Source organism: Neolamprologus multifasciatus, chromosome 9, assembly GCF_963576455.1.
Source record: "Neolamprologus multifasciatus chromosome 9, fNeoMul1.2, whole genome shotgun sequence".
In the NCBI taxonomy this organism is placed as follows: domain Eukaryota; kingdom Metazoa; phylum Chordata; class Actinopteri; order Cichliformes; family Cichlidae; genus Neolamprologus; species Neolamprologus multifasciatus.
The window spans coordinates 17,464,612-17,476,701 of NC_140447.1; the positions used below are offsets into that span (position 1 = coordinate 17,464,612).

General features: G+C 42.8%; 1 protein-coding gene across 5 annotated transcripts in view; it reads right to left on the reverse strand.

Moving 5' to 3' along the window:
* Positions 1–12,090, reverse strand: part of c9h8orf34 (chromosome 9 C8orf34 homolog) — an 81,742-nt gene that overhangs the window by 58,982 nt on the left and 10,670 nt on the right. For all 5 annotated transcript variants that reach the window (XM_085173394.1, XM_085173392.1, XM_085173395.1 and 2 more), the window contains exons 2-6: positions 7,887–8,031; positions 5,779–5,910; positions 3,760–3,879; positions 3,492–3,520; positions 2,462–2,625 (exon numbers count right to left, since the gene is read on the reverse strand). In XM_085173394.1, coding sequence (XP_085029520.1) covers positions 2,462–2,625; positions 3,492–3,520; positions 3,760–3,879; positions 5,779–5,910; positions 7,887–8,031 — 590 coding nt within the window. The remainder of the gene's footprint in view (positions 1–2,461; positions 2,626–3,491; positions 3,521–3,759; positions 3,880–5,778; positions 5,911–7,886; positions 8,032–12,090) is intronic.

Below are 12,090 nucleotides of genomic sequence, written 5' to 3' on the forward strand. Positions count from 1 at the left end.
CTAAACTTTCCAACATTGTGGCGAGAATCTAAGATGAGAACAGCAAACAAAGCAGGAAAGTAATAATTGTGAAAAATAGAAGTAAACAAAAAAAGAGAGAGGCTGCTCGGCTAGCTTGTGTGGAGACAGCGTTATTACTTTTATGTGTTGTATAATGGACCCACATCTAATATGAAAATCTCAGGCCCACTGTGCCTCCCTGTAGCTGTCCCAGAGTCAGCAATTCTTTTTCACCACAGGAGCCGAAACATTAAACACAATAAATATGACAAAAAATGCAGCTTTACGGCACTCTCTCTTTCTGTCTGAGTGACCAATAAGTAATCAGAAGCCATAGAAGTTAATGTCTTTATATTTTTGTTAACAGAAAAAAACTTGTGTTCCTGCTATACGTTAAATGTAGAAGCCTCGCTCCACCGGAGAGTGAAAGAAACAACTTGAATAAACTTTGGCCACAGTTCATTCTTGATTTCCCAAGTGCACTTTGCACTTATCCCTCTGGAAACTGCAGCCCATCATACAGAGAATGGACACAACCTGTCACTTTCTCTTATGGTCATAAATGACAGGTGGGCTGGAATGAGGGACAGAAGCAATAAGTTTGTAAGTGAAAGCAAGTAAACTTGCAAAAGTCAGAGGAGGAAGATGGACTGCCTAGACGAAAAAGGTCAAATACATGAGGAAGAAATAAAAACATATGTGCTTTCAGATTGCAGATAGAAGTTTTAATTTATTTTTTTTGGCAGAGCTTAGTTGAAAATGTTAAAATTTTCATTGGGAGTGTCTCGGATGGACAGGAGTACAAATGAGTATATCAGAGGGACAGCTCTTTGGGAGGTTGAGCAGACAACGTTGGAGAGGTTAGAGAGCGGTGAGCATGGAAAAAGAAGACCACAGAGGAGGTTCATGGATGCCGTGATGGGGGACATGCAGAGGGTTGGTGTGACAGAAGAGCATGGTGAGTGAGATGAAGTCATATGAACCGCTGACTCCTAAAGGAAGCAGCCAAAAGAAGAAGAAACTGAACGCCTATGAGCACCATGAAGGGACGCCACATTAAAGCTCACATGGGATATTAAGCGAGGGCACTGCTAGTCTTTGCCAGCTTTCCATTACATCAGTGGTCATTTTTAGCTTCTCTAATTATAAACCTAACCAGTGGATTTAAAAATCTCTAGCCACGAAATTTTATGTCATTTAGTATTATGACTTTTAATAGAAACATGACACTAGGCTGGGTCAGAAAACTGCTTGGAGTAATTGAAAGTGATGTGGATCCCCAAACAGAATGTGATAAGGGAGCAAGTTCCCAGTAAATGCAATTAAGAGTTGATATAAATGATCAATGTGATGAGCCAGGTACTCCTGTAGTTAATGAGAGAAGAGGCTGTGATTATATTGGGACACGACGCCATCCCAAACAAACAGCGGCTCGCGTTTCTCACAGTCTTAATAGGTAAATACAAAACATCTCACTTACACGCACACACACAGAGCAGAGCTCATCAGTGAGCCCACACACACATCCCTATCTCCCAGCTCAGGGTTTAAACTAAGTGATTTCTCCCTATAATCCACCCATACAGTAACCTAATGAGATTAACACTGTGTGTATGTCAGCTCAGGCCTGAACATGATTTATGGTTTTATATCCATTCCTCCTTTAATTTGTCATAACAGAAGCACACTTGTGTGTGCACTAACACACATGCGCAGCCCTTGTCTTATCCATGTGGGGGGTAACTTGCTGGCATAATGCATTCCCAGAAGCAGAATATTTGTCCCCACAGTGACACATCTCTCCGTGGCTTTCACACAGCACCACAAGTTTGTCACACTCCTCATAGGAAAATACATAACATCTCATTTACACAAACACATATATCTGGTTCTGTTGGGACCATAATTTGTGTCCCCTTAGTGACAAAAGACCTTATGGATGAGTGAGCAGTTAGGTAAAAGTCCCCACCAGATAGAAAAACACACACACACACACACACACACACACACACAGGGCAATAGCCTCATCTAACAACCAAGTCCACTTGACTTGGAACTTAAAGAGTTTTTTTAAAGATGACAAATGATTTGACAATGCAACGCACGACACAGTTATACTGTCATAAACGGGCCATTTTTAAAATAACAAGCAGAAAATTTCTTGGCCTTGAGGACACAGAAATGAGGTTAGCTTTAATTTGAAATTGGGTTGAAGCAGTATCATGGCAAGCATGTTTGATCGCGCCTTTGAAATGGGATTATCAAACCCATTCAGATGGGCATTCCTCAGGCAGCCAGAGTTAGAAGTCTACCTCCTCCTATTTAAAGAGCCAACAAGAGCTTTGTGAAGTTTCTGAAGTTTTAAACTTTTTGCATTAAGTGACTCAGACGCACACACTTGCACGCACACATACACTCATATACATGACGTCACAAATATACTATATTTCCAATCACTAACCTCCCAGCAGGGCTGCTGTCTCCACTCCAACATACTTCAGTTTTAGACCGAGGGACGGGAGGGTGCAGCATTTCCGCAGCCAGCGGGTCTGCGTCATCTTCGTCCCGACCAACCCACTCCCCCACCACCCGAGGGCGCAGAACTGCGTTATATCCCACCAAGTTCTAAAACAGAAATGCATATTAAAACAGCAGGAAGTAGCCAACAGAAAGGGAAAGATTAAAATGAAAAAAGCAGAGGTAGAGGTGAGAGGAGTCAGAGAACTGCTATGAATCTCTATCTTAACACTGTACTTTTAATTCAAAAAGAAACCCTTCATTATTAAATGATAATGGAGTTTTTTAACATAATAAAGTTCAGAAAAAGAGCAGAGTGTTGTCTGATATCTGCCTCCCAAGCAGCCTCTGTACACATTTGCACGATTCAGTGTGCAAAAAGCAAAAATACTTAGATAAATCCTCATCTTTCACAAAATCCAGAAGGAATTCTATTGTCTCTGCACGATCTCAGCAGGTATTTAGTATTCATTCCCTGTTCTGTTCCACAGAAAAGAGGGAAAATCTCTGGACTATAAGCCAAGGATGTTGGACATGGTGCGCTGAGCAAAAAGTAAATTCCCTGTCAAAACATATGCTGTATTTCTCATCCAGAGCCAACATTTCCAAAATCGATCTGTGTATCTCCAACCTGAGCAGCCGCTGCACTATTGTGCCGGGAGGGAATTTGGGCCAGGCGAGGACAAAGGCAGAGCGCAGACAAAGCTTTGCGAGTAAGATCCACAACGAAGGGGCAAGGGAGAGGGAGATGGAGGACATGCTTTACTGAAGTATCACTCTCGAATATCAATCCCATGAGATAGCAGTTCATCATCAGAAAAAGATGTCTGTGCTGCTCTGTTGAGCAAGTGAAAGTTAAGAAATCTGGCTCTTTTATTTGATGTAGCATAAGTAATTCATCAGGGGTGATGAGAGGAAGACCAAACTAGTGTCAATATAGGAGTGTTTTATTTTCCCGGCTAGTTAATATCTACCTGGTCAAGCTCATCAGAGATGGCGATGCCTGAGGAAAGAAGAAAATGGTTTAAAGCACAGAAGCATCTAATACGGTTTTACATCCCAGCTTAGGCTGCTTCTAAGCTTAGTTGTGAGCCTGTAAGATAAGCTGCTCTATCCGGTTCCTTCTCGGGATTAACAGTGACATTTACAGAAAGGTCTAGACTTTTGTTCTATATGTTAAGATGTATTAAACGCTGCTGAGTATGATGTAAGCATGCATTCTGCTGAGTTGCAGCCACTCACTGCGCGACAGGCTCTCCAGGGCCTTGCCGAGCTTCTTGCTCTCCTGCAAAATGTGGTTGAGCTCATCAAAGTCCCTGCTCTCCCTCCAGTCCCAGGGCGGGTACTCGATTGACCGAGGCACTGGTCATCACAGAAGCAAACATGCAATTTACGTCAGCGCATCCGAAAGCATCGCAGATCCACTTTGTGTGAGTATTATGAAATGGATGAGAACTGACCCTATGAAATGTCCAAATAACCATACTACAATCTGCAAACACCTCTGCTTGACTTTCTATTTGCCCAAACACGACTTTGTGAATTACTGCAGGATGAAGTGAAATGGAAACTTTGGCAGAAAAGTCACAGTGTGGCTTCCAGAGGCAGAGAGCTGACTGGACTGAGGCCAGGGGACAGTGTCTGTCAGTCTCTTTGATTAACAAAATAACTCAAACAGGAGCAGGAAATGACCCACATATGTTACTGATGTCCTGCTCGCGTCCCCTAGCAGCGCTCCAAAGCTTTTGGCGGTCTCACTCAGACATGCAAGGAGCAATATTGTTTTATAGAGGACGGATTACTCGTTCATCCATATCAAACGTTCTTATGCTCAAACACAGCTGGACGGAAAATCAACATCAAGTAACAGTGAAGACGTGCCAAAAATGTGCCTGTTATCTACCAGCCACTCTTCTGTCTCTGAAAACACACTGAAAACTATAGAGAGGAATTTGGATTAAACTTGATGCATGTTTGAATGAAACTAATATGTCCTGACAGGTGCAGAAAGTGAGTGGTCTGTTTCCCCACAAATAAACTCGAGGGCGAATATTTGTCAGCGCTGCAGCTACAATCTGCCTTCCCCTACACTTGTTCGCTCTGACTAAGCTGCTTGGCATTCTAACAACTGTAAACACACAGCAAATTCATCTGCCAAATACAGACATGAGGGGGGGGGAAAAATCATTACTTCCGGCAACGAGTGTCATTCTCTCCTATGCGTGGCTCTGTGTGATGGTGCTGCCCCAGCAAAGGGCTACGCTGTATCTTAATAGCTTAGATTAGGGGTTAAGAATTCAATTCTCTTTGGATCTGCCCATTAAACTATCAGTCAGGCACAAGTGAGGCCAAACCCTTTGCCAAACCGTGCACAGAAAAGGAAGAGGGATTCATTTTGATCAGCGTGTGAGTGGACCTTTAGTATGTTTTTGACAGCTGTTGTGCCGGCTTCCTGCATACAAACTGTGCAATAATGATGAGAGACAGTTCTTTTGATTTCAATTTTTCATAAGCTGTGCATGCCAAAACACCTAGGCATGTATTTTTAATGTGATTTGACGTTAAATCTAGCTTTGAAAGCTTCTTCCTCTGACGGGGGCAACAGGAATGCTGCTAACACACCAAACTTCGATGCTGATGCACAGTTCTCCCGTTCACTCGTCCTCTTTTATGGACTTCACGAGGTTCTTGTGACACCCTCATCCTCTTGACTGTGAGCAATGCTCCTAACATAGTCTAAAATAGACTCGGTCTGGCAATGACAGAGCACAGCGTTACATTATTGAAGAAGTCTGTGGCGCCGCTTGATACCCATTTGACCTATTCTTATTGCCTCAATTGCCATACTTCATTCTAACACCACAGCTAAAATTACCCCAGGAAAATCATTTTCATATATTCTGCATGAACCCAAGAAGTCTGTGAAGAATCCCTCTTTAGAGTGCGTAGAAGTGCACGGCTGTAAGTAAGTGTAGGCTATAATAGGTGGTCCTTAATAATGAACTCGTCTGCAGGGCTCTGAAAGGCTGGAAGGAGGACACTGGACTATACAGTGTGACTAACTTTAATTAGACATAATTATATCAAATTTAAAATGGAGATTAAAGTCAGTGGAGCGTGTAATTGGGAAACAACCGATATCAACAGGTATCAAAACAGTGCTGCTTCACATTTTAAAATGGATTATGTGTGTCCGGGTGTGCCTGAAACACAACCAGGAAAAAATTTAAGAAGTAAAGATTAAATAAAAATTAAACTTACGGGATTTGGATTCTGGTGAAGGCGGAGAGATACTTGAAACAGCAAGGTCGCTCTTTGATTTTTTTGGCTTCTTTGGGTGAATTTGCCACGGCTTTTCATAGTTGATGTACTCCCTCCGAGTGTTTTTGTTTTCTGTCAGGAAAGAGTCAGAATTGATGTTCAGAAAACAGCATATCATAGGACTATTTATCATGAACTGGGGGTACTATGTGCAAAGGCAAATACTTTATTCTTCTTGTGTGTGTCTACCGCAACCATAAATGACAGCAAAGCACAGGAGACATTTATGCTAAAATGAATCAAGGGCAAATATACAGTGGCTTGCAAAAGTATTCGGCCCCCTTGAACTTTTCCACATTCAGCCACATTACAGCTGTGACAGCTGTAATGTGGCTGTCACATTACAGCCACAAATATGAATAAATTGTATTGGAATTCCACGTGAAAGACCAATACAAAGTGGTGTACACGTGAGAAGTGGAACGAAAATCATACATGATTCCAAACATTTTTTACAAATAAATAACTGAAAAGTGGGGTGTGCGTAATTATTCAGCCCCCTGAGTCAATACTTTGTAGAACCACCTTTTGCTCCAATTACAGCTGCCAGTCTTTTAGGGTATGCCTCTACCAGCTTTGCACATCTGGAGACTGAAATTCTTGCCCATTCTTTGTAAAACAGCTCCAGCTCAGTCAGATTAGATGGACAGCGTTTGTAAACAGCAGTTTTCAGATCTTGCCACATATTCTCGATTGGATTTAGATCTGGACTTTGACTGGGCCCTTCTAACACATGGATATGTTTTGTTTTAAACCATTCCATCGTTGCCCTGGCTTTATGTTTAGGGTCGTTGTCCTGCTGGAAGGTGAACCTCCGTCCCAGTCTCAAGTCTTTTGCAGACTCCAAGAGGTTTTCTTCCAGGATTGCCCTGTATTTGGCTCCATCCATCTTCCCATCAACTCTGACCAGCTTCCCTGTCCCTGCTGAAGAGAAGCACCCCCAGAGCATGATGCTGTCACCACCATATTTGACAGTGGGGATGGTGTGTTCAGAGTGATGTGCAGTGTTAGTTTTCCGCCACACAGAGCGTTTTGCATTTTGGGCCAAAAAGTTCCATTTTGGTCTCATCTGACCAGAGCACCTTCTTCCACATGTTTGCTGTGTCCCCCACATGGCTTGTGGCAAACTGCAAACGGGACGTCTTATGGTTTTCTGTTAACAATAGCTTTCTTCTTGCCACTCTTCCATAAAGGCCAACTTTGTGCAGTGCACAACTAATAGTTGTCCTATGGACAGATTCCCCCACCTGAGCTGTAGATCTCTGCAGCTCGTCCAGAGTCACCATGGGCCTCTTGGCTGCATTTCTGATCAGCGCTCTCCTTGTTCGGCCTGTGAGTTTAGGTGGACGGCCTTGTCTTGGTAGGTTTACAGTTGTGCCATACTCCTTCCATTTATGAATGATCGCTTGAACAGTGCTCTGTGGGATGTTCAAGGCTTGGGAAATCTTTCTGTAGCCTAAGCCTGCTTTAAATTTCTCAATAACTTTATCCCTGACCTGTCTGGTGTCTAAATCCAATCGAGAATCTGTGGCAAGATCTGAAAACTGCTGTTTACAAACACTGTCCATCTAATCTGACTGAGCTGGAGCTGTTTTGCAAAGAAGAAGCAAAGATTTCAGTCTCCAGATGTGCAAAGCTGGTAGAGACATACCCTAAAAGACTGGCAGCTGTAATTGCAGCAAAAAGTAATTCTACAAAATATTGACTCAGGGGGCTGAATAATTACGCACACCCCACTTTTCAGTTATTTATTTGTAAAAAAATGTTTGGAATCATGTATGATTTTCGTTCCACTTCTCACGTGTACACCACTTTGTATTGGTCTTTCACGTGGAATTCCAATAAAATTGATTCATGTTTGTGGCTGTAATGTGACAAAATGTGTAAAAGTTCAAGAGGGCCAAAAACTTTTGCAAGCCACTGTATTAAACTCTTTCTTCTTCTTCTTTTTTTGCGGGGTAGACAGGGAGTTTTGTTCGTCCAGGTACGAGAGAAAGGCAGGGGACACGCAGCATACGTATAATGTGTTTGCATGTGTGTGCACCAACCTGGGGAGCTCTGTGCCCAAAGTGCAGCAGAACCTGAGAAAGCTCTGTGTAGCTTGCCAGGGCTGTCTTGCTTGGTCTGCAGGTGATCAATGAGAAAAGGGATTGGATGGTCTGGAGTCTCAGTTATCAATTTGGTCATCAACTCCTAGAGAAGAGGGCAAAGCAGAGAGCCATTAGAGCAAAGTGGCACTGCAACGAGAGTGAGAGAGCAGATCCAAGCCAGCGGAGTATCGGCCATGCTGATGCTGAGAAACACAATCAATCCCTAGAAGCATCCCAGGAGTTTTTTGGAGTTGAAATCACTCAAAGCAAGTGTGCGCGTTGAGCAAGTCGAGATTTATACCAAGCCCGGTGTCTTTAAATAATAAAAGATGGTACTAGCTTTTCCTTACAGACATGGAACAGTTCCCTTCCGTGTCTATTAGTAAAACATGTCTGCAAGCTTGTTAAAAATCAGATGAGGCAAATAAGTATACAAGTAAATAAACACTGCAGGAATCAAGGGTGTTCTTCAGCAGCCTTTTCGCTGAGTAACATTTGAAATATGAAGGGCAATTTTTTAAAAATGCTCTAGAATGCCAGAGAAAGCAAAAAGAAGGTGTAAGTTTTTCTCCAGCATCACATCTGGTGATTTCCCAAAGTTTGCAGCCTGAAAGTCTTATTCTGACCACGTGCACTTGCACAGTTGAGAAGGTGTTGAGTAATTGTTGTGTTAGTATTGTGCAGCCAATAAAATCCTGCCTTTATAATACACTTTCAGCAGGAGAACACAGTGACATACGGGACTTTTCAAGGTATTTTGAGGGTTAGATTTCATTTTACTGATTTAGTAGTCTGCCGCTAACTCAGTATATATTTGTAATCTCTGATAAGTATGAGAAGGTGGCCCCTTCCTTTCTTTTTGAGCTGCATTTGACAATGGTACACAGACTAATAGACATTTTTAAAGTATGACTAGCGAATATAGCACCACGGAGACCTGACTCAGTGCTCCACGGATATGATGATGGTAGCCAGTTAAAAATTCAATATATCACCCATGCCTAGATAGTTTTGACACTTTTAGATGTTAGAGAGGAACTTGGCATTGGCAGTCTGACAAATATAAGGTGCACAACCCTGTGAATGTCACAAAAAGTGCACACCTCCTAGTTGTGCTCGTGACTTGGTGCACTGCAGGCTCTTCCAATCAGTTTGACACCGAAACAGTTATTTACTCAGAGCTTAAGTTAAAAATGGCAACCGAACGGACACAAGTGGCGTGCGCAAGACTTCCACGGATGGTTGTTCACGTAGAAAGAGCGCCCAGATATTACATGTAAGCATAAGGATAAACTCACATTTTTGACTAAGGACATTTTGAGAGAAAAGCAGCAGAAAAAGAAGAAGTGTACCTCAGAAAAAAAAAGAGAGAAAAACACACTGGTGGGAGTCACAGTAACAGGTACTGAGGGTGGAGGCTATATCTCACTCTGCATGCTAATTTCAAATCCTTCAAATGCATGATGGGAACTGCTTCAAACGAATGATCATGTTCAAACTAATCACGTCCTACCCGTTTACAACACATTCCCTCTTTGCACACACACACTGACAAAAAACACAACAACAAAAAAATATTAACACTGCCCAAAACACTCCTTAATACACTAGCTACGATACAAATGCAAGCGCAGAAGTGGGTTTTATTTTTCTTCACCTACAGAGTCAGAGAACCACAGAGCGAAACTCTTATATCACAGCTATAGGGAATAGCAGTCCCTTTGAAGATGATGGGTGCAGTGAAATGAGCATATGTCTGCTCCTGTCAGTGTATTTGTGTGTGCCGCTGCGATACGGTACGAGAACGAACTCTGTTTGACCAGTTTAAGCCAGTCAGAGCAGAGCTCAGGCTGACTTCAGGGTGACTACTGCAGTGAAGCAGAGAAGCCATTAGTGGACCGCAGTGAATTGGCAGTAATGTATGGATAAAATGAGTGCATCTGTGTGTATGTGTGTGTTTAAGTATTTGTGATAGGATACACTGTAGAGTTGCTTACCTAGCAGAATTGTATTTTCCTATGCTTTGATGGCTGGTATGCATTTGCCAATGTGAGTTTATTTGTATATGTGCGTGTTGTTGTTTTTTTAAGAGGTAGAGACAGGATAAAGAGAGCCTGCCTGTGTGTGTATTACAGCTGGCTAGTCTTGGCTGCACTATGTGTGCTCAGAAAGCTAATCAGGTAATTGGTCAGGGGGACATTCCTGCTCTGCCCCAGTGTCTACAGCAGCTCTGACAAGAAGCAGCATGTGAATGGATAAACAGGGCGCATGCTGAAATGTCTCTCTGTAAAGGCCTAACAACACAGGCAACTCACGCCACTGTTTGCAGGAGTAGCACCACATGAGAGAATAGCGCACCGAGAGTTTAGCAAAGCAGCGCTCCTCACCATAGTCTAACAGTTTAAAACCTCTAAAAATGGCACAAGGCAAAAGTTGTAATTACTGCTTAGTAGTTCCTGTGGGTAATTTAACTAACTTACCAACAGGAGGTCTATTACTGAAGGTTGTAATTTGGAAGCAAATGATGAGAACTCTGTTAAGTGCCCCAAGTGTTAATTTCTTTTTGCAGGGAAGGGGTAAAGGGAAGACGGTTCTTAGTGAGATGTGCGTTCACAGGGATGCACAGGCAAGAGAAGGAAGCGATGATGCAAAGAAAGAAAAGATCCCATAGCTTGCAGCTACATGTGCATTATGCACACGTCTGTACTGTACAGCACTCTTGTGTCAACGTGTATTGATTGCATGCACTACAGAGTGTTCTGCTTCCAGCATGACACATGGCTGTTTAATGAGCTAAAGCACCTCTTCGTCCTTTACCATCTACAATGACAATTGTAATAAGGCAAAACCTCACACTGTAAGCAGTAGATCCCACTAAATCTGCACGGTGGATATGCAAGCATTTGCATTGCTCACGTATGCAGGAGAGCAAAGTAACCGTGTCTGACACTTTCACGTTCTATGGTAATGAGCTGCTTTAAATAACACCAGTCTTGTTTTGATAAGCACATGCTGTTAGACGGGTAATCACATTTCCTTTGACAGGAACCACAATATGATGTAGACTCAAATTTGGGTCAACATTTTTCTGTGCAAGCTGACTTTAATACTATTTGGTTTGGACTTACATGCACCAGCAGAACATCATCCTTAACGTATGGTTTTATATGTGTGAGAGAGATTTAAAGAGTTCCCGAGAGTTTCGGTCTGTGAAGCGGTGATCTCTAAACAGCCCAACAGGTGGCGGAAGCAACTGAGACAGTGGAGTCTCAGTTCGTATCTGTGCAGATGTGTCGTTTGGCGGGATATCTGCGTGCCCCAGGCAGTTTCGTTCGGTCACAGTAATTGGCAAGCTGTCAGCCAGCCAAGAGACACCCATGTCCTTGGAAGCTCTCGAGGACTCCCTCCGGGGACAATAGCAGTCATGATACGCTCACTGATGCCTGATACCCCACAACCTAAACAAACTCCCTGAATTAAAAGTGGAAAGAAGTCGAAAATAAGAGAGGAGGGCAAAGAGAAAGTTCTGGAGGTCGTGCACGAGTAGCAGGCTAAGACAGTTTTGACGGTGGCATTGAAAGATGACAGGAAGAGAGAACTCTACCAGGGTGGTGGGTAAGGACAAATCTTCAATCTCTGGTGACACAGAGTATCCACCCTGCTCAAGTGTCGGTTGCAGTATAATAAATTTTGCCAGTCCCAAGGGGTTATTTTCCATTTGTTACCTTGGACACTTGGATAATGATTTCTCTTGTGCAAATCAACGACGGAATCGCAAAGAACACGGACAAGAATAAAAAAGGCTGAAGTAAAAAAAACAAAAAAAAACACCAGATACCGACAGCTGCTTCACAAGCTCTGTGATTTAAGCGACTTTGCCTAAGCTTTAGTTCTTTTTTGTCAACCTGTGAGCTGATGAATTTCCTCCTCAGCCATTGTAGACTCCTGGTGGACTATTTGAGCTATGGATTTATGGATGCGAGGAGACACTGAGCCTGCAGCACACAACACTTACTCTGCATGAGTCGGCTTTCTGTGATGTCTGTGTTCCAAAGAGGAAGTATATCTATTCACATATCTACTGAGACAAGCGCAGTGTGTCTGTATTGCAAGTATGAGGGTAGACATAAGAGGATTTCAGCAGTATAGAGCACATTTACAC